The sequence below is a fragment of the Saccopteryx leptura genome, chromosome 9 (assembly GCF_036850995.1).
Source record: "Saccopteryx leptura isolate mSacLep1 chromosome 9, mSacLep1_pri_phased_curated, whole genome shotgun sequence".
Taxonomy (NCBI): domain Eukaryota; kingdom Metazoa; phylum Chordata; class Mammalia; order Chiroptera; family Emballonuridae; genus Saccopteryx; species Saccopteryx leptura.
Window position 1 is genome coordinate 34749117 of NC_089511.1, and position 27276 is coordinate 34776392.

Sequence of the window (27276 nt, forward strand, 5' to 3'; positions counted from 1 at the left end):
GTGACCTCCAGCGCGGCCGGGCGCGAGGTGGAGTCCTCTTCGATCCCGTGGTGCTCCGCGGCGCGGCTTCGTTCTCTTCCGGTCGCAGGCAGCCGGGGGGTAGTGGGAGGTCGCGGCGGGCACGGCGGGCAGCGGCTGGGCGGTGGCAGGTGAGGCGAGCGGCGTCCGGCCCGCGTTCCCGGGTCGGGGGCTGGAAGCCATCCGGCTGATTGCCTGCAGCCCGGCGGCCCGGCTCTAGCAGGAAGCGGCATTTGGTGCTCGGAGCCGTTGACATTGAGGCCGGACCGTGGGGGATCCGAACTCAAGGCCTGGGGGGTCGCGGCCTATGTACGGCCCAGAAGCATCCTGCCTGGCTCCTCCTGCCCTGACCGCGGGCTGGCTTCGGGCTCTGACCTTGGAGTGTCCGCTAGCCGAGGGCGCGGACCCACGGGGCAAGTCGTCTTGCTGGCCGTTCAGGAGCGGCCACGGGGCCTGCGTTGCAGCCTCTGCTCTGAGCCGTCAAACGATGTTTGCGCGACCTTCTCGGGTGTAACGGGGCTCGGGTAGAGGCGACCCGCTTTCCCGCCTGGAAGGCGCCCAGAGTCCACCCACTCGTGGGCCAGGATGGAAACGAGACTGGAGCGAGTTCAGCTCTGACGTCATGCTTCTGTTTATTCTGCCCCTGTTGGGGTACTCTCTGAATGTGTTGGGGATCCTATTAGTCGCCAACAGTCCCCAGAAAGGTCCTCTTTTAAGGAGGGGTACGTAGGAGAGATGGGCCTGAATCAGGAAGGGTCCGGGTGAGACGTGGGTCACCCAGGTCACCGTGGTCGGCAGGGATTGGATTTGGACCAGGGCTGAATTTGCAGCCTTTCTCCCTTATTTCCCTTCTCTAAATACTTAGTGGAATGTAGCGCATGCCACAATTTAGAGCTAATCATGGCACCACAGTGCTTTACTGTTTCTTTTTCAGTCTCCTTATTAAAATTTTTCTTCTTGGTTTTTTTTTTTTTTCATTTTTCTGAAGCTGGAAACGGGGAGGCAGTCAGACAGACTCCCGCATGCGCCCGACTGGGATCCACCCGGCACGCCCACCAGGGGGGGATGCTCTGCCCATCGGAGGGTCGCTCTGTTGCCACCAGAGCCAGTCTAGCACCTGAGGCAGAGGCCACAAAACCATCCCCGGCGCCTGGGCCATCTTTGCTCCAATGCAGCCTTGGCTGCGGGAGGAAAAGAGAGAGACAGAGAGGAAGGAGGGGGGGAAGGGTGGAGAAGCAGATGGGTGCCTCTCTTGTGTGCCCTGGCCGGGAATCGAACCCGGGACCTCTGCATGCCAGGCAGACGCTCTACCACTGAGCCAACCGACCAGGGCCGCCTTCTTGGTTTTTAAGCAAGCCAATTTTCTACTAATTGCCCGAAGGATGTGTTTATTATAGTACTTGGTTTATAATAAAATTCCATAAAGAGGTGCTGACTACTAAGAAAATCCTTACCTTAGGTTGCTTTGTGAATTCAGAGTCAATGAACAGATCATATGTTGGGGAGAAGAAAACAAAAGAATTGCACTGACTTTGAAAATGCACTGGGGCAAAAAAAAAAAAAAAAAATCATTCCTAATAGATGTTTTCCCGCATTCATACAGAAGGTGTACCTTTTTGTTTTTCAGAATGTTGACTACCAGAGTATTTAGCCTAATTGGCAAGCGAGCAGTTTCCACCTCAGCGTGTGTACGAGCACATGGTAAGTTAAACTTTTTTATATTTTTAAATAGGCTGAGCTAATTTTATTTTGCTCCCACCATCATATGTAAGACCCTGTGCCGGAGTTTCAGACACAGATGGCTAAGATCTGATCCTGCTGTTGAGGGACTTGAGAGAGGTAAATATTTTAACAGGAGATACATAGCTCTAGATGAGGGATAGTCAACCTTTTTATACCTACCGCCCACTTTTGTATCTCTGTTAGTAGTAAAATTTTCTAACCGCCCACCGGTTCCACAGTAGTGGTGATTTATAAAGTAGGGAAGTAACTTTACTTTATAAAATTTATAAAGCAGAGTTACAGCAAGTTAAAGCATATAATAATTGGCCCTGGCCGGTTGGCTCAGCGGTAGAGTGTCGGCCTGGCGTGCGGAGGACCCGGGTTCGATTCCCGGCCAGGGCACATAGGAGAAGCGCCCATTTGCTTCTCCACCCCCACCCCCTCCTTCCTCTCTGTCTCTCTCTTCCCCTCCCGCAGCCAAGGCTCCATTGGAGCAAAGATGGCCCAAGCGCTGGGGATGGCTCCTTGGCCTCTGCCCCAGGCGCTAGAGTGGCTCTGGTCACGGCAGAGTGACGCCCCCTGGTGGGCAGAGCACCGCCCCTGGTGGGCGTGCCGGGACCCGGTCGGGCGCATGCGGGAGTCTGTCTGACTGTCTCTCCCCATTTCCAGCTTCAGAAAAATACAAAAAAAAAACCCCCCAAACTTAAAGCATATAATAATTACTCACCAAGGGCTTTATGTCAGATTTTCGCTAAATTTGGCAGAATAAATCTTTATCAAACAACTTACTATAGTTAAATATATCTTTTTATTTATACTTTGGTTGCTCCGCTACCACCCACCATGAAAGCTGGAACACCCTCTAGTGGGCAGTAGGGACCAGGTTGACTACCACTGCTCTAGATTGAAGATTATGAATTAATGAATATTAGTCCTGGATCTTGGCTTATACTGATATTTTTCTCCCTTTTCCTTCTTCTCCCATTTTTTCCAAATTCAAGTTCCACAACCCTTTCCAGAGTTCTTCTACATTATACCTGATTTCAATTATCTCCTCCCCTTCCAAGAAACTTCCAATCATTTACCTATAATACTATTTACATTATTGGGGCAATGAGAAGGAAAGAGTTTAGGTTTCTTAACCTGAGCTGGGTTTAATCTCATTGTAGTTTGGATTAGGTACTTATGGTTAGGAATTTGTTTTCTTGCCTGAAATATATGTGAAAAGTTTAATTCAGTGCTTGGCATATAGCAAGTTTAGTTTTGTACTTATCAATCATGCTCTTTGTACCAGATACTGTTAGGCACTGAGAATAAAAATAAAATGAAATATGGAATCTTTCTACAAGAATGTTAGCAATCTGGAGAGGGACAGATACATGAAGGTGGTGTTTCAGTAACAGCCCTGGAGGAAAAGCATTTAGTCTGGCTTGGGGTGCAGGGGAGACTTCTGGAGGAGAGGCTTTCCTTTGCTAAAGGGAGGTTTAACCTCACATTCAAGAGGAAAATGACATTCCAGGCAGAGGGAAAGTAAGCAAAAGGACAAAATGTGAATCAGCATGGCAAGGTGTGTTGCTGAGGGGTCAAATGCAAGGCTTGAGTGGTAGATGGTCTTAGAGAGCAAGGATTATGGATCCAGGGGCTTAATAACCTGTACGTCCATTAAATGAACTGCTTTATGTGTGAGTTTTTTCTTGAAATTGTGTTCTTTAATTGCTGATACTGTTGTTTTAAATTTCTCTGTATTCCTTATTGCCCAGGATAGCACTGTGGATATAGACTCTAAAACAGATCATTTTAGTAAGAGTATTATTGAAATGTCTGTTATTTAAACTAGTAAAATAGTAAAATTCATTTCATTGTTTCATACGTACAAAAGAACATCTTCATTAAAAACTTAGAAAGTGGTCCTGGCCGATTGGCTCAGTGGTAGAGTGTTGGCCTGGCATGCAGGAGTCCCGGGTTGGATTTCCGGCCAGGGCACACAGGAGAAGCACCCATCTGCTTCTCCACCCGTCCCCCTCTCCTTCCTCTCTGTCTCTCTCTTCCCCTCCTGCAGCCGAGGCTGCATTGGAGCAAAGATGGCCCGGGCGCTGAGGATGGCTCCGTGGCCTCTGCCTCAGGTGCTAGAGTGGCTCTGGTTGCAACAGAGTGACGCCCCAGATGAGCAGAGCACCACCCCCTGGTGGGCATGCCGGGTGGATCCTGGTCGGTCAGGCGCATGCGGGAGTCTGTCTGACTGCCTCCCCGTTTCCAACTTCAGAAAAATACAAAAACAAAACAAAAAAAACTTAGAAAGTCACTTAGGACAAAAATCACATTTTGTTTCCATTTTGATTTACTGATAGTTTTTTGTTTCATTTGTTTGAGGTATAATTCCAGTCAGGACAGACATCTCCATCACTCCCAAAATTTCCTCATGTTCCTTTGGTCATTCTGCTCTTTTGTAAGAAGCCAATTTCTATCTCTTTATAGTGGTATTGACCATGACTTACTCTTATGTATTGTTTTTGATGAGGAAATAAGATTAAATCAGTCCCTTCTTGAAACCTTGCAGTGCCTTCTGTTGCCTAAAGATCTGAATCTGGTCTTCTGATATCACCACATTATATTCAGCCAAACAGCCCAACCAGCTCTCCCTATTTGCTCAAGGTCCCAGCCTCCAGTGGGGCAGTATTTTGTTCCTCATATACATCAGGCTGGTCCGTCCTTTCTCAGCTTCTGAGTTGTGGTTGGTGCCTCTGTAATCATCTCCCTGGATGCAAATGTTATTTTCAGAATAGCCTTTCCTGACCACCTGTTCCATCCTACATCACCCTGCTTTGTTTTTCCTTAGAGCACTGATAGACTGTGGGCTTGTGTATGTGTTTGAATGTTGTCTGTCTCTGCCTCTTTTTTTTTTTTTACAGAGATGGAAAGAGAGAGAGAGGGATAGATAGGGACAGATAGACAGGAATGGAGAGAGATGAGAAACATCAATCATTAGTTTTTCATTGCGACACCTTAATTGTTCATTGATTGCTTTGTCATATGTGCCTTGATTGTGGGGCTACAGCAGACCGAGTAACCCCTTGCTCGAGCCAGTGACCTTGAGTCCAAGCTGGTGAGCTTTGCTCAAACCAGATGAGCTGGCACTCAAGCTGGCGACCTCGGGGTCTCAAACCTGCGTCCTCCGCATCGCAGTCTGATGATCTATCCACTGCACCACCACCTGGTCAGGCTGTCTCTGCCTCTTGAGTGCAAGGTTTTTGAGTCTAGGGACCTTGCCTGTCTTACTCATTGCTGCATCTCTAGCACACAGTAGGCAGAGAAAACTACAGTCTATCAGATAAGTCTTATCCTTAAATTTTTAACTCTAAATGTATAAGTAATAACACTGCTCACAAAAATTAGGGAATATTTCAAAATGAATATGAAGCGATAACATAGCCCCTAATTTTTGTGAGCAGTGTACATGCATACATGAACTGGTTGTTCACATAAAGTAGTAACAATATAGTGTGCTGTTGGTAGCCACCGTTGTCCGTTTGAGTGTTTGTTCATTGACACATCTGATTGCGAGGGGAGCACAGGTTCACCAGATTTTTTTTCAGCAGAGGCTCAGCCAACAAACAGTCTATCCAGGCTGAGAATAGAAATGTCAAAATATTCACTAGAATGTAAAATTTTCACTTTTTCTCTGTTTTTTAAAAGGAATGTTTGGTACGTTAACTTTTGTTCTCCACCCCTCTCCATTTGCTGGGGGACCAGGCCCCGAGTGCTGAAGAACCTCTAGCAGCCCTGAGAGCACTGATTAGCCATCCTTGTTTTAGAAAATGCAGCCTTATGCTTAAGAGTGCTCCAGGGTTATGAGCATTTACAGACATGCCTGCTTAAGGACTGGGATACATTCTGGCAAAAGTGTCACTAGGCAGTTTCACAAACCTAGATGGTGTAGCCTGCTACTCACTGAGGCTACGTGGTATAGCCTATTGCTCCTAGACTATAAGCCTGTGCAGCATGTCACTGCACAAAACAACGAGATTAAGTCAAGCACAAAAGAAAATGATGTGATTAAGAGAGCAGTGAACATGAGATGTATGAGACTTCTGCCAGTATAACATGGCATACTTTTTTACAGAAAACTTCTATAAGTTGGAAGAGTATACTCTATTGATAAAAAGTATAGTATAGTAAATAGATCAACGAGTAACAGTCACTTATCAAGTATTACATGTACTGTACATGTATTTGTGCTATAGTGAGTAATGTGTTATGTAACATGGTGCTCTACATTACACAGGCTATGACATCACTAGGCGTATTTTTAATAATTCACATGTAAGCTGAGTGCTAATGTACAGCCATTATTTTTAGTTCATTCCTCATTTTAGTCATAAAATTGGAAAGTAATTCTAGCCATTTTTATACCAGAATTTTTTGAGTTAAGTTTGAGTATAAATACATAAGTGGTAGTTATTTGCATGGGAAAGATAATTATCCAGAGAAATTATACTACTTTGCTTTAGTTTGAATGTTTTACTTTACTATTTTTAACATGAGTTGGGAGTTTTTAACCATTGGAACTAAGCTAATGGAAGAAAAGCATTTTTGCAAGACTTCATACCTCTAGACCAATTTGGAACATGAACTTTTCTTGCAGATATTGGGTAGAATTGAAAAACCAGCTTTTAGCAGTGGGAAAACCCTAAATAAAAATTGAAATATCCCTTTCTTTTCTTCTGTCTGAACCTTTTTCTTTACTTGAGTAATACATGGGTCCATGCTCATTTTAAGGAACTAAAATTTCTACCTATTTGAACAGAAATCCCTATTTCATTCTTTCCTCTTCCCTGATAACAAATTGAGTTTATTCTAGCAGTTTTTTGTCTTTAGTGACATATACATGTGAGTGTGTATACATGATTTATGTATGTACATACATACATATGTACATTTATTTATTTCAGTGAGAGAGACAGACAGGGACAGACAGCAAGGGAGAGAGATGAGAAGCATCAACTCATGGTTGTGGCATTTCAGTTGTTCATTGATTGCTTTCAGCTGAGCCAGCAACCTTGGGCTCAAGCCAGCGACCTTTGGGCTCAAGCCAGCGACCATGGGGTTATGTCTATGATCGTACGCTCAAGGTGGCGATCCTGAACTTAAGCTGATGAGCCTGCACTCAAGTTGAATGAGCTGTGCTCAAGCCTCAGGGTGTTGAACCTGGGTCCTCAGCATCCCAGGCTGATGCTCTATCTACTGCACCACTGCCTGGTCAGGCATAATTTACATTTTTAAAAAGAAAAACAAAACAACCCTAATATTCTACACTTGGTGAGTACACAGTTGATTTTCCATTTTGAACACATGAATCTTCTTTCTACTCTTTACGTTGTTTGCTGCCATACATATATCCCCCCCTGATTCCCTTTCTGTTTTTTCTTTTTCAGAATACTCATTTCCTAATATGCTCTGTAATTTACATGTCTGTTACACTTATTTGCTTTCCACTTTTAGCATGTAGTCATCAGTAAGTAGGAATCTTTGCTTTGTTCACTGATGATTTCAGCTGTCTAGAACCGTACTTAGCACATAGTACGTGTTCAGTAAACATGTTGAACAGATGAGTGAGTGGCTCCATGATACATTCTTCTAAGGAGTTAGCTAACTCCATCAAATATTGGACACAGGATTTTTTTTAATATAATAAACAATGCTTTAGTAACCATCTTTTCATATGCCTTTGTTGCTCAACTTTGAGCACTTAATTTTTTTTTATGAGTTTTTTATTGTTTTTGTTCTTTCTCATTAGTTTGAGTCACTTGCAGAAGGGCCTTCATTTAGTTCAGTCTCTGTCCAGGGCAGGGAACCCTGCAAACCTTGTCTGATCTCTGTGAATACTGTTAGTTGTAAGAAGTGCTGCCTCTGGGAGCAGTTGCTCCTGGTAGGTTTCTGTTCTGCTGTGATGAAAACTACTGTAAATTGCTACTTACCATCTTCATTCTGCGGTGTGGGTCACGCAGGACAAGCCTGCGCCCTGTTCCATATGGTAGTCCTTCAGCCGTTTGAAACAGTGGCTACAGCCCACTGGGGTGACAGGTTTTCAGGGTATGTGTACATGTGCTTATTCCAGATTTTAGAAGTACCACGTGTTTCTAACTCTGAACCTGTGTGAATTGTCAAATATTTATATTCATTTTGTTTTTTAGGGAGTGTTGTGAAGAGTGAAGATTATGCTCTCCCAAGTTATGTTGATCGACGTGACTATCCCTTGCCTGATGTGACCCATGTCAAGAACCTTTCTGCCAGCCAGAAAGCCTTGAAAGAGAAGGAGAAGAACCCCTGGAGCAGTCTGTCAGTTGATGAAAAAGTTGAATGTGGGTATTGAAGGGAAGTAAGGCACACCGTGTGAGAGAATTCTTACTTTCAGCACGGGGTTGCTGCCCAGAGACCAGCATGCACCAGGGGCTCGGTGTGATGTGTTTCTGGGGGCTGCTCCGGGCCCAGTGTCTGTGCTCTGCTGGCTGGACCTCTGCCCAGGCTCCTTGTGCATACGGGCTCTAGCCCCTAGGGAGAAGCATGAGCGTGGGCGCAGAACAACTGAGTGTGTAGTGTGTGGAGCACTGTCTCAGTGCCTCTGCTGGGTGGGACTAGCTTTACTGTAAATTATTAATGGAAGGTCAGTAAAACAGGTAGGAAAGGGGAATGAAAACAATGCAATTAAGTTGACCCTTATATTGTAATTTTTAGAAGAATTTTAGTTTTGTTTTTTTTTTCCATTGATTTGAGAGAGAGAGAGAAGGAGGAAGAGAGAGAGAAGAGAGAAAGAGAGTGAAGCCTCAACTTGTTCCATTTAGTTGTGCACTTGTTGATTGCTTCTCATAATGCCCTGACTGGGGATCCAGCCTGTGACCTCAGAACGCTGGAAGGATTACTCTATCCAATAAGCCATCTGGTCAGGGCCTCAGTTTTTAAAATTTCTTAAATTTTTTTTTTAGCCCAGAGCGGACTCCATGCATTTTCTTCCTCCTCCACCCTTTATGTGCATGTGTGAGAGCTTGTGGGTGCACTTGCCTGAGCGTATTACAGCCTTGGGCCTCTGTTGGGTTCCTCAGCTTCATGTTGATCCCTTGCTGTGTTGCGGGGAGAAATGGTGGAGCGCTGTGGACGAGGGAGTGGTTGGCCCCTGTAGCTCCTCAGCCTGCGAATGGCTATTCTTTCTGCTCCTAGTGTATCGCATTAAGTTCAACGAGAGCTTTGCTGAAATGAACAGGAGCACGAATGAGTGGAAGACAATTGTGGGCACTGCCATGTTCTTCATCGGTTTCACTGCTCTCATTCTCATCTGGGAGAAGCACTATGGTGAGTAGAGAGGAGAGAAGGGACTGTGTGCCTGCGGTGGTTCAGGTGAAAAGCCCCAGCAGCACAAGACCTGGAGGTAGCCAGCTCAGCTTAGTCTCTCAGTGCCCAGGAGTGGGCTGGGGGCGGGGAGGCCTTCACACAAGATGGAGAGACTTTGTGTGATCAGGTTTGTGAAACTGACTTGTGTGAACTGAAGTTGTTAAGCCAGAGTCTTTCATGGCAGGCATTCCTGTTGGTAGTGAATTACTCACCTAGTTTGTACAGCACACCCCATTTTCTGTCGATTCTTACCTCTTACCAGTTATCAGAGGATGCTATAGTGAAGGTTCAGTCAGAGAACAAAATGTTACTCATTGAAGGGCTGTTTAGAGATTGCATCTCAATAACTACAATTCTGGGTCTTAAGACCTAGCAGTGTCTGCATAGTGTTGGAGTTGCCTGCTCATTCCAGTGCTGCTTCTCCTGGTTCTTTCTGTTCAGGCAGAGTGGGTGCTTTCCCAGTCTGAGTAGGTAGGTCTGTACTCATGCTTTGACTGTCGACATGGGAGACAGCCCATCTCTTTGGTCTTCTCCCAAGACACCTTTGGTTTTTTTGCTCTTTGCTACCTTTGCTATTATCTATGTCCTGTAGAGAAGACATTCTGATTTTAGCTTAAGTATTTAATTGTGAATTTACAAAGGAATAATTTGAAACTATCAAGAGTTGTCAGTGCCCAGAATTCAAAACCAGTGCATTTGCACGGGCATTGGTGTTGAGAGGCAGATGATGTCACTGACCTGCTTGCCTGTGGGTTGTGACAGACCTAACCCATATAGGGCATTGCCTCAGAAACAGTCGAGACAGTGTTGCCTCATGAAGTTGTTTTGGACTGTAGTGTATGGTCCCATCCCGCACACCTTTGAAGAGGAGTGGGTGGCCAAGCAGACCAAGCGGATGCTCGACATGAAGGTCAGCCCGATCCAGGGCTTCGCTGCCAAGTGGGACTACGACAAGAACGAGTGGAAGAAATAAGAGCCGCCATTCACGTATCTGAACCTCACCTTTCATTTCCTTGCAGTTCAGCATATTTACTGGAAACTGTTAATGTTGCAGTCCCAATGCTAATAAAGGAGCAGTTTATGTGAAATCCTTGTGGTCAATTCCTTGATGATAACTAAATGATAGTGTGTTATTTGTGACAGTAGGTTTCTCCCAAGTGTCTGAAGTAAATATATTTTGGGTATAAACGAAATGGCAAAAAAAAAAAGTATACAAGGACATCATTTGAAAACTAAAAATATAGTCCTCTGATGTAGGATGTTTTAATTAGGTTTATGAAGAGATATTTTGAGTAAAATTCCTTTATGGTAGCCAGATCGACAGAAGTCACCGTGGCCACTTTTCTTCTGGGACTGGCCCTCTTCACCCTTGTAATTGTCAATGCTGGTTGGAGTGGGTAGGCCATGGGCCTGGGAAGGGCAGGAGGTCCCAATGTAAGATTATGTTAGATTCATTTCCCTTGGCTTGCTATTGTTTGCTCAGTTCCCTGCCTACTCACAGCCTCTTATCCAAACAGCTACAACAAAGCCAATTCCAGGTAAGGTGGTGATTTAAGGAGTGTTATCCTGGCCCTTGGCAAGCTTCCTGGAGGGTCACATTCCACTGTCCTGTCCTGCTCTGTTCTAATCCCAGGTCCCTTTGCTGGTCCCTGGAGACTGTATGGAGAAGCAGAATAAAGCCTGGAATACAAGTTACACAGAGAGCTGCAAAGGAACTGCTCTGGTACAAAGGCATCTCAGCAGTATTGATGTGGGAATGAGGCAAGGTGGGAGGTGGCCCTGCAGAAGCCCAGCTTTAGGTTAGAAGGCAGCTTTGCCCCTAGAGCTTGATTAAGGGGGTGTCACAGGAGGAGGGCCTTAGGTAGTTATACCACTTTAAAGTTAAGAGAAGGTGAAATGCCTGTCATTATAGTGTCTTTTGGCTGCTTTAGAAATGCCCTTGGTCCCATGTTCCCAAAGGGCCAGCTGACTTTTCTGGGAGGCTCTTCCTGCCTGGTGAGGAAGAGCAAATGTCTGGGAGTATGGGAGTCTGGCTGTGAGGTGACTTTGGCTACAAAGCTCAGGCCTCCCACTGAATGATGCCATTTTCAGCTCCTTCCCAGGGTGGGCTCTTGTGGGGCGATCTGTGCCTGTTCTGCCCAAGGTCACCTCTGACCCATCCCCTGGCTCTTAAATGACTATTGGTGGTATACCTACCCCGGGCTAGACGCTCCAGCATTACCATCTCACTCAGAACCACATCTAGAGAAGGGACTGTTGATCTGGGTTGCATGTTGGAATGGAACGGGCTTGAGGCAGAGGGCTCTTCCTGAGTGGAAGTGGGTAGGTGGTGTAGATGGTGTTTGAAGGTCTCTCTGAGCCCCAAACTGCTTCAACTTTGAAATAGCTCCAAATGGAGGCTCCCTGAGCATGGGACTTTCCATGGGGTAATCAGGCTCTTCTTACCTCATAGGAACCTGCACTCTTGAACTTAAGATTGCCACTTGTACATCAGTTTCAGATTCCAAAATGTGACTTCTGTCATTCTTTTCCATTCTTCTTGTCCTTGAATTTAGGTCTTTAAAAAAACCCCTTTAATGCCATTTTAGTGGGTATTTGGGAGCAAGCTAGATTCAATGCACCATCCTTAAGTAGGGAATCTACTTGATCATTTATTGATTATCTACATGTCATGGGGATATAATGGTGAACATGGCCCTTGGGGCCCTCAGCCTCATGGAAGACAAGTAAAACTGGATAAAAATGAGAAGATTTCATAGTTCTCCTTGGGGCTAAGTGGGAGGGTGTTGGGATGGGCGTGGGAACAATTTGAGCTTGGTTAGGGGAGGCCTCACTGAGGAAATATGTGTGTGAGCTGAGACTTGAATGAGAAGAAGCCACTCATGCCAAAATTCAAGTGATGGTGTGGCAGATGGAGACAGTTCCCAACTGGAAGGATGCAAACAAAGTCCCTAAGGCAGCACAGAGCTTGTTCAAGGAATTCAGAGACCTCCGTGGGGCCTGTTCTGGAGCCAGTACTGAGAGTGGAAGGATGTGGGCTGAGGACAGTGGTGGGATTCTAATAATTTAACATCCAGTTCTCTGCCCTAAGTATAAAAAAATGATATACTTAAAGGTAGTTTATTATTTCATGCATTTAATACTTAAGTACAATAATAGAGGTACACAAAACTAGATTATAAGAAAGTTTTAAAATATTAATTAAAACATTAAATAATACCTGACAAAAAACAATAAAAATATTATTTAAGATATTTTCATATTGCTGCTTGAATGGTGCCCTCATTTGCAATCTTTTCACCTATGGATGGAATGACCATTACTACAGGCATTTAGAACACACTTGCCAGATGTTAAAAAAGAGTAAGGAATGTAAATTTGTGATTTCCACCAGCCCACCTTAGAATCCTGAGGACAAGTGCCATTTTAAAAACCGGTTTGCTGAACTCAACAAAAAATTAGGTATTGGTTCTGCTGAACCAGTGCGAACTGGCTGAACCCCACCACTGGGTAAGGGTGGAAAGCGCAGATTCCTGACCATGGGACCTCACAAGCCACAGGAATGCGGGTAGGTGGAGCCCTTTTTTTGGGGGGGGGGCAGTGCATGCTCATTTAGCCCCTAGACTGCTCCCTCTCAGGGTGTTCAGGGGGAATCTGGCATAAAGTTTGGGCAGGCCTTTGAGAAATACCAAGAAGACCATTGGAATAGCCCTGGCTTAGCTTCCTGGAGGTCAAAAGGGTCCTTGTGACCCCGGGAGTGGGCCTTGAGTAGGGATTCCTCAGAGCGGGAGTCCCTGACCACCCCAGGGATGTTAAAATGCACTCTTCATTTTTCCTATACCTTAATTTTTCCTCTCAGTGCTTACCTTGTTACCAGCTGGCAACTTTGCCCTATAGAATTGAAGAATTGCTTATGAAGGGACAGATAATAGCAGACTCATGAAATGCAACCCTAGAAGCCAGAGGCCATGGAACAACAGTTTCATAGAGAATGATATAAACAGCTAAACTATTAACCAAGAACAGGGAAAATGATATTTACAGATGAAGATTAAGAACATTTGTTATTAACAGGACTTTGCTAAGAGAAGTGCTGAAGGACATACAGTTCAGGAAGAAGAAAATTGAACTCAGAAGGGAAGAGTGAGATGTAAGGAAGAGTGAGCAAGGGAATTGGAAACCATGCAGGCAAACCCTCTGAATCACAATACAATACAATAGTAAAGATGATGGTCCATATGGTGGGGGGTGGATTCTGGGAATATGAAGGCTGTGGTGGCACATTTTGTGAATTTTTGTGAACCCCCAAATAAAAACGAACTAGAGTTACCTGACCGGTGGTGGCAGAGTGGTTAGAGCATCGACTTGGGACTCTGAGGTCCCAGGTTCAAAATCCCAAGGTCGCTGGCTTGAGTGTGAGATCATCGACATGATCCCATGGTTACTGGCTTTAGCCCAAAGGTCGCTGACTTGAGCAAGGGGTCACTGGGTGTTTGGAGCCTGCTGGTCAAGGCATGTATGAGAAGCAATCAATGAACAACTAAAGTGCTGCAACTACGAGTTGATGCTTCTCATCTCTCTCCCTTCCTGTCTGTCTGTCTGTCTGTCTGTCTTTCTGTCTCAAAAGAAACATAACAAAACAAAGCAAAAACCATGAACTAGATTGCAAAACCAAAACCCCTATTGAGAGTATCAGTTAGAAAATTAGGTGAGGAGATACTCCTATGACCCACCCTTCTTTGACTCCTAATGGATGGGGACAAATCAGTCACGCCACAAGCGTGTACACTAGCTGTGTGTCAGTGCGAGAGGAAGCAGAGGGAAGCAGGAGTCAGCTGACCCAGCTGGGACTAAGACCCCATGGCTGCCAAGGTTTTCAGTGGGAAGAAAGCACAGCACAAACATCTGATGAAGCCGGGAGGGGTTGCCAATCCAACAGCAGGCAAATGCTGGGGGACCCTCGCGAAGGTCCAAAGGGCCCAGAGCACTTTTAGTCTTAACATCGACCCTCCTGGGCTGAGCTCTGAGATGAGCCCACACTGAAGAACCGCACCTCCTTCTAGAAGTTCAGGAAAGAGAATGTGAGCTTCAATGAGGATACTCACTGTAGTGGATTATCACTCATCCAACATATTGAAATCTTTGGTTTATGAGACATGCAAAGAAACAGAAGAATGTGAGCAATACTCAGGAATGAAAGCAGTCAACAGAAATTGTGATGGTTGGCCAGGCTCTCCCCATGCCACCTTGGTTGTTCAGTGGGTCCATGGATGAAGCTGCCATGGTGGCAGGGATGGAGGTTATGCATGAGCCCCACAACATGGACTGCCTTTCCCAAAAGCTGACTTGACAGCCACTGATGTCAAGTGCCTAATCTGCAAACAGCTGAGATCAATGCTGAGTCCCAGCATGGTACCATACAGGCTTGTTCATGTGGCAGGGGGTTTATACTGATGGACCTCACTGGTTTGACTACATATCCCTTCACCTAGAAGCATCTGGCTTAATTGAAGGGCCCTTCTGAAAACTCTGTGGTCGGCAGTTGGGCAATAATGCTTTCAAGAGATGGGATTCTGGCCCTGGCTGATTGCCTCAGTGATAGAGTGTTGGCCTGGCCTGTGGATGTCCCAGGTTCAGTCCTGGTCAGGGCACACAATTGGAGCAAGTTAGTCCCAGGCACTGAGGATGGCTCCATGGCCTCTGCCTCAGGCGCTAAGAAGAGCTTGGTTGCTGAGCAATGGAGCAACACCCCAGATGGGCAAGAGCATTGCCCCTTAGTGAGCTTGCCGGGTGGGTCCCAGTCGAGGAGCATGGGGTGGTCTGTCTCTGCCTCTCCACCTCTCACTGAATAATTTAAAAAAAAATAGCCTGACCTGTGGTGGCGCAGTGGATAAAGCGTGGACCTGGAAATGCTGAGGTCGCCGGTTCGAAGCCCTGGGCTTGCCTGGTCAAGGCACATATGGGAGTTGATGCTTCCAGCTCCTCCCCCCTTTCTCTCTCTCCTCTCTCTCTCTGTCTCTCTCTCCCTCTCTCTCTCCTCTCTAAAATGAATAAATTAAAAAAAAATAAAAAAAATAGATGGAATTTTATCTTATAGGATGCAGTATGTGCTTTTAAAATTTATCTATCTATCTATCTATCTATCTATCTATCTATCTATCTATCTATCTATCTATTTTTTAAGTGAGAGGAAGGGAGATAGACTTCCACATACACCTTGACTGGGGTCTACCCAGCAACCCCCTCCTGGGGCAAATGCTCAAATCAACCAAGCTGTCCTCAGCACCCAGGTCTGACCCTCAAACCAGTCTACCACTAGCTGCCAGAGAGGGGAAGAGGGAGAGAAGGTGAGAGAGGGAGGGAGAGTAAAACAGATGGTTGCTTCTCATACATGCCCTGACTGAGGATCAAACTGGAATGTTTGGATGATGGGCCAATGCTCTATCCACTGAGTGAAACGGCCAGGGAAATATATGCTTTCTTTCTTTTCTTTTTCTGTGACAGAGACAGAGAAACAGAGAGAGGGACAGATAGGGACAGACAGACAGGAAGGGAGAGAGATGAGAAACATCAATTCTTTGTTGTGGCATCTTAGTTGTTCATTGACTGCTTTCTCATATGTCCCTTGACTGGGGGGCTACAGCAGAGCAAGTGACCTCTTGCTCAAGCCAGCAACCTTTGGGCTCAAGCCAGCGACCATGGGGTCATGTCTATGATCTCACACTCAAGCTGGCATCTCCATGCTCAAGCTGAATGAGTCCGTGCTCAAGCTGTCAACTTGAGGTTTCAAACCTGGGTCCTCAGCCCTGGCCAGTTGGCTCAGTGGTAGAGCGTTGGCCTGGCGTGCCAGAGTCCTGGGTTCGATTCCCGGCCAGGGCACACAGGAGAGGCGCCCATCTGCTTCTCCACCCCTCCCCCTCTCCTTCCTCTCTGTCTCTCTCTTCCCCTCCCGCAGCCAAGGCTCCATTGGAGCAAAGTTGGCCCGGGCGCTGAGGATAGCTCTATGGCCTCTGCCTCAGGTGCTAGAATGGCTCTAGTTGCAACAGAGCAACGCCCCAGGTGGGCAGAGCATCGCCCCCTGGTGGGTGTGCCAGGTGGATCCCGGTCGGGTGCATGCGGGAGTCTGTCTGACTGCCTCCCCGTTTCCAACTTCAGAAAAATACAAAAACAAAAACAAAAACAAAAAAAACCAAACCTGTGTCCTCTGTGTCCTAGTTCGATGATCTATCTACTGCACCACTGCCTGGTCAGGTATATATGCTTTTTTATATCAGTTTTTTAAAATTGTGGTAGAATATACATGACATAAAATTTACAATTTTAGCCATTTTAAGTATACTGCTCAGTGGGATTCAGTACATTCACACTGTCGTACAACCATCATCACTATCCATCTCCAGAATTTCCTCATTATCCCAAACTGAAACTCTGCCTATTTAGCAACAACTTCCCATTTCCCTCTTCCTCTAGCTACTGTTCTACTCCCTGTGTCTGTGAATTTGATTACTTCACATACCCCATATAAGTGTAATAATACCATATGTGACCTTTTGGGTACGATTTACTTCACTCAGCATAATGTCTTTAAGGTTTGTTCATATTGTAGCAAGTGTCAGAATCTTCTTTCTTTTTTAAGCTGAATATTATTTCATTGTATGTATATACCCTATTTTGTGTATTCATTCATCCACTGATGGACATTTGGGTTGCTTCCACCGTTTGGCTATTATGAATAATGTTGCTTGCCATAAACATGGTTATACAAATGTCTATTTGAGTTTCAATTTTCAGTTCTTTTAGGGATACAAGTAGAAGTGAAAGAAGCAACGAAGTAGATAGCAATGCCTTAATGGTCTGCACGTTGTGAAGCCCAAGGGCCTCTTCTATTTTTGTCAAGGAGAGTGCTAACTTTCCTTCCATATAAAAGTATGCTTTAAAAAATTAAATGTATTGGGATAACATTGATTAATACATCATATGGGTTTCAGGTGTACGAGTATATAATGTGTCATCTGCATATTGCACTGTTTGCTCACTACCCAAAGTCTAGTCTCCTTTTGTCACCATTTATTCCCCCCTGTACCCCCTTCTATCTCCCCTGACCCCCCTTCCCATCCGGGCAACCATACTGTTGTCTGTGTCTATGAGTTTGTTCATTTTTTGCTCTCTCTTTTTTATCCTCCATATGAGTGAAATCATGTGGTTCTTGTCCTTTTCCATCTGACTTATTTCACTCTCAAGATCCATCCATGTTGTTGCAAATGTTTATGCTTCATCATTCTTATGACTGAATTGTATTCCATTGTATATATGTACCACATCTGCTTTATTCAGTCATTTGTTGAAGGACACTGAGGTTGTTTCTGTGTCTCGGCTATTGCAAATGATGCAGCAAAGAACATAGGTGTATATATAGTATATCTTGACGAATAAGTTTTTTCACATTTTTCGGATATATACCCAGTAGAGGGATTGCTGGGTCTTATGTAGCTCTATTCTTAATTTTTCGAGGAACCTCCATACTACAACTATGTTTATAAATCTTTTTAAATTTATTTATTGATTTTAGTGAGAGAGGAAAGGAGCGAGAGAGAGAGAGAGAGAGAGAGAGAGAGAGAGAGAGAGGAACATAGATCTATTCTTGTATGTGTCCTGATCAGGGACCAAACCAGCAGCCTCTGTTGTTGTGGTTCAGCCACGATGAGTCTATTACCGGGTCCTCGAACGGGAAAAGGTATGGAATGAAATAAATAATAGAGAATTAAAGATATATATATATAAAGATGGGTTCGGGAAGACCTCACGGCGAACAGTCACTACTGTTCCTAAGCCGATGCAATGGTGGCCCCCAGAAGCGCATCTGTCTTTATTCAGGGAAAAAAACGTGGTCCATTAGCAATTCAATTGTTTCCAAGACACTCAAAGACAACCCCCACCATATCATTTAGATCTAACTTTACACCAATAAGAAACTAGCTTCCAGCCTCTTCAAGAACATGGGTGGGACAAGTGAGAATCACGTATAGCTCTTTGTTAACTGGGCAGGTGAGGTGTGGGGTTAGGCCCAGCACCTCTGTCCCCTGGATATCCAGATTGTAAAAACACCCTGTTTATATTTCAGTCCCCAACACTCTGTGCTTTAGCCAACCAAGCCATCTGGCCAGGGCAAAAAAACTATGTTTTTAATAAGAGACAAATATATGGTTCTCTCTTTCCCTTAGGCTGAACCCACAGGTCAGGGATCAAGGGGCCAGGAAGGGGAGTGACTCCTTTCACTATCACACCAAACAATAACACTCTGGCGGGATTTTTTATTTTTATTTTTATTTTTAGCCAGAGAAAGAAAGACAGAGAGCGACAGACAGGAAGGGAGAGAGATGATACATTGGCAGATTCTTGTTGCCCATTTCTGAACATCTATCTGCTGCTTTGGAGGTCTGATTCCCGAGTAAAGTAATGATTCATTCTTCCAAGAGACACAGCATTGGCTCTAATGAACTGGAAATTGAGATGACCAACAGAAAGAGAGGGGGTTCCTCATCTCTGGGGCATGAGTGATCCTGATTATCAGGGGAATATCAGGTTTGTGCTACACAGTAAGACAAGGAAGGCTGTGTCTAGAACCCAGGGATTTTCTTTGGCTCCTCTAAGAACTTCCAAGGGCAATAGTAAAAGTTAATGGAATGTAGAGGGTGAAGAACCTCAGCCAGCCGAGGCCTGGACAAGGACAGAGGGCACACAGAGTGGGTAGTGGAAGAAGGAGGTAATGCATACAAACATGGCTTCATGACCAGTCTCAGAAATGACGATTGTAGCAGCTCTGTATCTTTTCTTCCTTGCTTATTGTGTGTGTGCACCTGTGTATATATTAACTACTTTTTTATTTTTGGCCTCCCTTTCCTTTATTATTTTATACCAGTTTTTTGTTTGTGTATATGACAGAGACAGAGAGAGAGAGACTCAGAGAGGGACAGATAGGGACAGACAGACAGGAAGGGAAAGAGATGAGAAGCATCAATTTTTTGTTGCAGCTCCTTAGTTGTTCATTGATTGCTTTCTCACATGTGCCTTGACGGGGGGGGAGGGGCTATAGCAGAGCAAGTGACCCCTTGCTCAAGCCAGAGACCTTGGGGTCATGTCTATGATCCCACGCTCAAGCCAATGACTCCGTGCTCAAGCTGGTGAGCCCGCGCTCAAGCTGGCGACCCCAGGGTTTGGAACCTGGGTCCTCCAATTCTCAGTCTGATGCTCTATCCACTGCACCACCACCTGGTCAGGCTATACCAGTTTGTTGGAGGCTAATTTTACAATGTAGCCTTTAGGTAGCGGGATATTCTGATCGGACTAGGACTGAATTTGAGCAGCAATTCACATAGCTCAGGGAGAAATCTGCTATGACTGTGGGACTTCATCTGAAGGATATTTGCATCTTATTTGGTGGGGATGTAGAATTGTTTTGATGTATGGAAGTCCATAAATGTACAGAGCAATGTGCATGGTCTCTGAGCAGCCTCAGGGATTGACTGTGCCAGGTAAGTTACTGTCTCTCAGCTTCAAACCCACCCTTCTATACCGGCGATGGATGCTGGCACTGGGACGCTGCAAACTGAATTTCAGCTTGGTCAGCTGGCTTGGCCTCTGTCACTAGGGGCCCTCAGGGAGCCTGGAAACCTGGAGGAGAAAGGAGCTCTTCCTGTCTGCTTCCTTTCCGTGTCCTGTTTACTTATGTGACTGTCACCGGCATATGTGTTCACCCCTGCAGTGGCAGTTCTTTCTGTCGCAGCAACCATGTCCAGTTTTCAGTTGATTCCACGTAGGCAGGGTCAGCTTAAGCATATTACTTTGAGAAGCCCAGGCACAGATGGAGAGCAGCACACAGCACGGCCTGAGAAAGAGAGAGAGAGAAAGACAGGGAGAGAGATGAGAGGCATCAACTTATAGTTGCATCACTTTAGTTGTTTAGTCAAGGTACTGGGGGGCTCCAGCTGAACCAGTGATCCTTTGCTCAAGATAGTGACCTTGGGCTTCAAGCCAGCGATCTTTGGACTCAACCAGAGACCAGGGGGTCATGTTTATGATCCCACATTCAAGCTGGTGACACTGCACTCAAGCTTGTGACCTGCCTCAAGCTGGCAACCTCGGAGATTTGAACCTTTGACCTCAGCATCTCAGGTTGATGCTCTATCCACTGCACCACCACTGGTCAGGGTGAACATTTATTTTTAATTTATCTTTGATATTGGTATTGAAGGGGAAAAAGCTGTTGTTAGGTTAGAAGGTGTAGATAGTGTTATCTTCTGAATTTCTTTGAAGTCCTCTGTGTGCTTTAAAAGGCAGCCTTTCAAAGCACACAGAGGACTTTACAGAAATTCAGTTAGACACCTTATTGTGTCTAATTTCACTTCAAAACTTGAGTTTTTTCCTAGGTATGAGGAGTTACCAGTACTGTTCCTGCAACTCTCAGACATGTTCAATACTGACTTGATCTACAATGTGGTAGTTCTATGTTTAATTTTTTGAGGATCCTCTATATCATTTGCCAAGTGGCTGTACCAATTTACATCCCACCAACAGTGCACAAGTGTTCCCTTTTCTCCACATCCCCGCCAGCATTTGTTAGCTCTTGTCTTTTTGATAATACCCATTCTAAAAGGTGTAAGGTGGTATCTCATTGTGGTGTTAACTTGCATTTTCCTAATGACTAATATTGAACATCTTTTTAGGTACCTGTTGGCCTCTAGTATATTTCCTTTGGAAAAACATCTGTTCAGGTCCTTTGCCAAGCTGAGGCATGGTTAATTTGCGCTCATGTCCTCATCACCCCTGAGTCGCAGTTCCCACCCCAGAGCAGGGGCTCAGATGCCTTTTACAAGGTTCTCTTCAGCTTGCGGGCAATTGGACCTGTGTCTCGGGGAGTTAGACCTGGTATTTCAGTGGGCCATATTCTCAGTTCTGAACAGTAGAGGGTGCTCTGAGACCTGACCCATTCTGTTTGTAGAGAGGGACATCCAGAGATGGTTACCGGGGCAAAGTGAGCAGGGGCTTTCTCCTGGCACTTCCCCCAGCCCAGGGGGCGAGGCATGGGTGGCACATTTGTTCACACACCCTCCTCTTCACGTGTCTCTACTCTTAGCAAGGGACTCCCAGGGCAGCTCTAGCCAAACCCGTCACTACCGGGCATGTACTGTGATTTCCTCTCCAGCTGCTTTTTCTCTGGTCTGCAGAATCATCAGGCCCAGGGGGATATCCTGCTGCAGGTGCCAGCTCTGAAGGCTGGAAATACCATTTCACCACCAGGATGCTTTGCACGGGTTATGATTTGGTACAGATCTCAAAAGCAAAACAGTGTATAAGGGAGTAATGTAGGCTTACAACGCTGGAAAAACGTTCCTGAGAGGCAGGTGCAGAAAGCTTCTGACATCACTGCCTCCAAGTCAAAGAGTGCAGGACTTTATTTTTGAAGTAGGCTGGACCATCACCAACTCAGGCTGCCTGGATCCCAGCCCTGGCTTACTGCCCTGTGTTCATTATTTCCTCATTTGAGCTGTGAGGTTATTCTCCCATTTTACAGATTAAGGGAGGGGACACAGAGAGGTTAAGTGACTTGTCCAAGGTCTACACAGCCAGCAAGGCAGAACTGGGATTTGAATCCCTGTTGGCCTGTCAGAGCCCAGTCAATGCCTGCTGTGTTGCTGTTTTTGCTTGGGTAACTTGTACAACTCCTGGCACACAGTAGGTGCTCAGTAAACGTTTATTGCATAAACAAACATGCCAAAATCCCGAGGAGCTTTACAAAGGACTTCCATATCGTTGGCCCTAACAACCACCTCCCCACAAACCAAACTGAAACTCGATAACAAAACCAGCTAAACTCAGACACCCACTGCTCTCCAACTGACAGGTACTTCCAGAGCCCTCCCTTCCTGCCCTGCCCTGCAGGCAGCACCTTGTTTTGGGAGGGGCGATAGGCAGCCCATTCCCTTCATAACAGTAGTTGTATGTGCGAGTGGTCAATTCAGTCCAGTGCACTACCAGGGCTGGCGTCGTGGGAGGCAGGACTGTCATCCTTGGGGGCTTACAGACGCCTTTAAGAATCTGATGGCTGCCTGACCTGTGGTGGTGCAATGGGTAAAGCGTCGACCTGGAAACACTGAGATCGCCGGTTCGAAACCCTGGGCTTGCCTGGTCAAGGCACATATGGGAGTTGATGCTTCCAGCTCCTCCCCCCTTCTCTCTCTGTCTCTCTCTCTTCTCTCTCTCTCCCTCTCTCTCTCCTCTCTCTAAAAAAAAAAAAATGAATAAATTAAAAAAAAGAAGAATCTGATGGCTGCTCAGCTGCTACTCTAACAAATGTACCCATTGAGACCCAGCCCCAAGTATTGCTAGTCTGAGGCAGCTCTGAGGGTGACTTGGTTTTCCAAGGATAGTCCCAGTTTTAGTACTAAAGCCCTGCATTCCTAATGTTGCAAATTAGCTGATTGATTCTGCTTATTACTGTGGCAGAAAATAGCTCCAATGGTGGCGTTTTTGTAAATTATTTTTAAAAAATTAAACAGATTTTTTCAATTACAGTTGACATTTAATATTATATTAGTTTCAGGTATATTGTGTAGTGGTTATACATTGATACAGCTTATGAAGTGATCCACCCTCCGTGTCCAGTACCATGGCTATTAGCTGACACCATAGCTATTACGATGTCATTGACTATATTCCCCAGGCTGTACTTCATATCCCTGTGACTATTTTGTAACTGCCAATTTGCATTTCTTAATCTTTTCACCTTTTATACCCAGGACATATAGGGTGTCCTGACACAGCCCAACAGGAGCAAGATAAAAATCACCAAGCACACAGGACATGGCCAAGCAGCAGCCTGCACATCCCGAAACACCTTGGTCCCAGGATGACTGCAAGGCTGGTCACCTGACTAAGGAGCCATGTTAAGAGCCAGGCATCCTTCCCAAGGATGCTGATTTATTTTTTAGGAAATTCATGATGACCCAAGGCTTCATTTCAGTGTTTCTCAATCCAGCCTGTTCATGAAGGTCACCTGGGCAAGTATTTAGATTTTATTTATTCATTTTTAGAGAAAGAGGAGGGGGGGAGGGAGAGAGAGAGAGAGAGAGAGAGAGAGAGAAAGTGAAGGGGGAGGAGCAGGAAACATCAACTCCCATATGTGCCTTAACCAGGCAAGCCCAGGGTTTCGAACCAGCAACTTCAGTGTTCCAAGTCAATGCTTTATCCACTGCGCCACCACATTTCAAGGCACTTGGGCAAGTATTTAAAGGTGTTGAGGCCTGGGCCTTATTCTAGGTGCATCTGTAGGGTTGAAAATCTGTCCCAGGTGAATCAGGTGCATGTTCAAACCACTGCATTGATTCCCAGGTTGCCTGGGAAACTGGTGGAAAACACAGACCTCTGCTCTGACCCAGGGCTCCTGAATCAGAATGTTCAGGGAATGAGTCTGGGGTTAACATGTCCATAGCTGCTTTTCAGGCCAGGCTGGGGGAGGCTCCAGCTCACCTAAACAAGCTCCTTAACAAGGGGGGCGGGCAGCTGCTGAGACGGGCTGACGGGGGAGGGGTGAGGAGGGCCCATCCCTGCAGGAACCACCTCCCAGGATGCCCCCCACCTGCTCACATGCACGAACACTGTCATACCCCACGTGAACACGAGGTGGCATCCGGGCTCTGTGCTTGTCCTCAGACCCCCAGAGGCTGGCTCTGTATTACAATTTTTTTTCTCTTGTCAAACTTGCCTACTGAAAAGTTGGAGACTTTGTACAATCTGGACTATGGGGCAGTGGTCTGAATTGTTCTGCCATGTACGTACGTGTGTTTGATTGTTGAAATCCATAGGAGTTTTGTATTTTGCTCCAGGACACTGCTGTATTTGTTTTAATATAGAAATAATTATTTCCACAAATCACAAGTACAATTACCCGCACGCCCCCGAGAAGGTGCTTTTGCAGGCTTTTCAGCACTACACACCTCAGAGGTAAATGCACTTTCTCTGGCCTGAGAAGCTCAGAGTGACATGATTGGGACACAGATCTCCCTCCTGGCACATGCAGGGGAAGAGACGAGACTGTCCCCATTCGTTTATCTCTTCATTGATGCTTAACTTCTGCGGGGGGGAGCCCCATTCTCAGGGATCAAGTGGGAAGCATTTTCATCTGCTCTATAAATTCCAATTTACTTATAAACACATGTTGTTACTAAATGATCCACAAACTGCTTTCTGCTTCCATGCTACTGAGCCTCTGAGGATGAATGTTATGTAACAGAGCTGAAACCGTCTAAAGACCACGTCAGAAACGGGGAATAGAAACTCAGCGGACAGCTCCGCAGGCAGGGTGGCGTGAGGTGGGGGAGCCCGCTCCGAGTCGGGTCACAGGTGCCCTGGCTGAGTGCCTTCCTTCTCCCTGCCCGTTTGCTCTGCCACTGGGGAGCTGGCGAGATTCCCGAGCAAATCCTAAAACACTGGCCAGACACAGTCGTAGCTCCTGAAATGTGCTCTGGACTCCCGGACTCCCGGAACGTATACTCATGGACTCTTAGAACTGATGCTGCCTCTTCATAATCTAGGGTGTGTTCAGGACGGTGATGTGGCTCCATGTCGACAACATCGGGTTTTAAGAGGAAAACAGAGTCTCCAGAGACCTCTTCAGGATCTTTTTTACTTCAACTCCGGCTCTCAGCATACAGTCGCTGTGTCCAGGCTCAGCCTCCATGCCCTCCAGAGCGCGGAGCAGTGTTCGAGCTGCCTTAGAAGGCTTTGCCCTTTCTGCTCCCCCAGCCTGGCACCACCAGGAGAGAGACTTGTTTTCTCCAGAGTGTTGAACAGCGTGGATCTGTGCTTCTGGTCTTGTGCTCTGTGGCTCTCTGGACATCTGAGGGGTTGGCCTGGGGTGGGGGGCTGGTGTGTATGTCAGTGTGTGTGTATGTGTGTGTGTGTAATTGATGTCTCAGAAGCCACCGGCATAAACAGGGCATGTTTTCTTCAGGCATCATTTTCACTCAAAGTTTTGGGAAAAAATTCTTGCTATTTATAAGTAAAACAAACATGAATATGCCATGAAATGAAATGGAAAGCTCAAGTCAATTTAAGTTTTTTGTTTGTTTGTTTTAAGTGAGAGAAGGGAAGGTAGAGAGAGAGACTCCCACATGTGTCCTGACTGGGATCTACCTGGCAGTCCTATCCTTAGTACCCGGGGCCGACGCTTGAACCAACCAAGCCACTGGCTGTGGGAAGAGAAGATAAAGAGAAGGGGGAGAGGGAGGGGAAGAGAAGCAGGTGGTCACTTCCATGTGTGTCCTAACCGGAAATCGAACCTAGGACTTCCACATGCTGTGCCAATGCTCTAACTACTGAGCAAACCAGCCAGGGTCCTCAAGTAAAATTTAAAGATAAAACATGACTTCAAAGAGCACTGCAGGGGGGACAGTTTGAGCTACTAGGGGTTCTTCTCTGCTTACAGCAATTTGAAGAAGTCCATCTCTTAGTGGGGTACCTGAGCTTGGCTCCTCACTGTAAGGCGGACCAGTAGCACTATTGGCCTTGCCTCCATTCCTGCAGCTGCCTGCAGGGGGCCCACAGGTGAGGACCAAAGCAAGTCTAGCACGAGCCACCTGAGTGCAACCTTGGATCTGACAAAAAAAAGAAAAAGGAAGTCCATGAACAACACCGGGTACCTACGATGTGCAAGGCCCTCTGCTAGACACTGGGGGGGGGGGGCAGGAAATGAGAGAGACAGCTCCTGTTCATGAGGATCTCGTGATCTAGAGAGGAGTCTTAGCTTCAGCTTCATCACCATCCTCATCATCATCTTCATCCTCATCACCATCGTCATCATTATATTCATCACCATCCTTACCTTCTCCATCTTCCTAAGCTCCAGAACACCTATGTCTGTTTTGTTCCCCATTATAACCCTAGCTTCGAGGAGAGTGCCTAGCACATATTAGATACTTAATAAATATTTACTGAATGACTGCCTCCTCATCATTTAATCATACTAACATTTATGTTGTGTATTATTTCAATTACTGCTTACGATAATTTTAGGAGGTAAGACGTATAATTATCTGTTCCAGATGGGGACACTGAGAGAGATTCAACAACTTACAAAGGTTGTAGGCCAGGAGCCAGGATCTAAAGTCCAGTCTATCCAGCTGCAGAGCCTGGGCATTCCACTCTGAAGCATGGTGGCCTGGCAGAGCCATCATGTAGGACTTGAGCTCAGAGGGCACGAGCCCTTGAGGCTGGCATGGTCAGGGATGGCTTTGATACAGCTTCTCTATTGAATACTGAGACCGTTCAGTGTCCAGATACCAGGGAGCACCAGCTGGAGTTGACCACCTGTGTCCAAAAGGTGTGACTAGCAGGGGATTTAGGCAGTAATGTAATGTTTGGGGCTTCTTGGTCAGTGGCTACGTTGGCTCTTGGTGCTCCCCAGGTGTTTCCACACATGCTGTGGCCACGCTGGATGGGAGGGGGACTCATGGGGTTTCCCCTTAGATCCGTAGCCTGTGGGGGTCACCTGCAAAGCAGAGTCACAAGGCTGACCCAGAGGACTTTCCCAGCCATTAGGGCTACCACTTCCCCAAACCGCTTAGAGGCCAAGCTGGAAAACACCAGGTTGGGATCGTCCTGAGTCTGGAAGAGACACCGTTCTGGGGCTGCAGGGGAAACGGGCTGGAGAGACCCAGGACCCATGTCAGGCGCCCAGATTCACTATTAGGTCATAGCTGAATATCAGGGTTGGACGGTGTAGGAGTCCTGTGGCTATCACAACAAATTACCTCAAAATGGCGGGCTTAAAACAACAGGAATTTATTCTCTTTCAGTTCTGGAGCCAGAAGTCTGAAATCAAGGAGTGAGCAGGTCCACGCACCCTTCGGAGGTTCTATGGGAGGCTCCTTTCTTGCTTTTTCCAGTGGCTCCCGATGTTCTTGGGCTTGTGGCTGCATCACTCCAATCTCTGTCCTCACATGGCCTTCCTTGTGTCTGTATAATCTCCTCTTTTCTTTTAAGGGCACCTGGCGTGGGATTTAGGTCCCACCCTACTGAGCATGCCCTACATCGGTAAAGACCCTATTTCCAAATAAGATCACTTACAGGTACTAGGGGTGAGACTTCAGTAACTTC

General features: G+C 46.1%; 1 protein-coding gene and 3 non-coding genes across 4 annotated transcripts; 2 read left to right on the top strand and 2 right to left on the bottom strand.

Annotated features, from left to right (window-relative positions):
• The first annotated feature begins 16 nt into the window (after positions 1-16).
• On the top strand, positions 17-10211 carry COX4I1 (cytochrome c oxidase subunit 4I1). Its single transcript, XM_066348408.1, has 5 exons — positions 17-149; positions 1646-1719; positions 7932-8099; positions 8953-9084; positions 9960-10211. Exons 2-5 carry the CDS (start codon positions 1647-1649, stop codon positions 10094-10096), a joined length of 510 nt encoding a protein of 169 aa, XP_066204505.1. The 5' UTR covers positions 17-149; position 1646; the 3' UTR covers positions 10097-10211.
• Positions 1276-1351, bottom strand: TRNAA-GGC (transfer RNA alanine (anticodon GGC)). Its single transcript has one exon. It is a non-coding gene; the product is annotated as a tRNA-Ala (tRNA).
• Positions 10212-16929: 6718 nt separating the features above from the next.
• LOC136381684 (U6atac minor spliceosomal RNA) lies at positions 16930-17050 on the bottom strand. The gene has a single exon (XR_010747159.1). It is a non-coding gene; the product is annotated as a U6atac minor spliceosomal RNA (small nuclear RNA).
• Positions 17051-25569: 8519 nt separating this feature from the next.
• LOC136381688 (small nucleolar RNA U89) lies at positions 25570-25781 on the top strand. The gene has a single exon (XR_010747162.1). It is a non-coding gene; the product is annotated as a small nucleolar RNA U89 (small nucleolar RNA).
• Positions 25782-27276: the final 1495 nt, after the last annotated feature.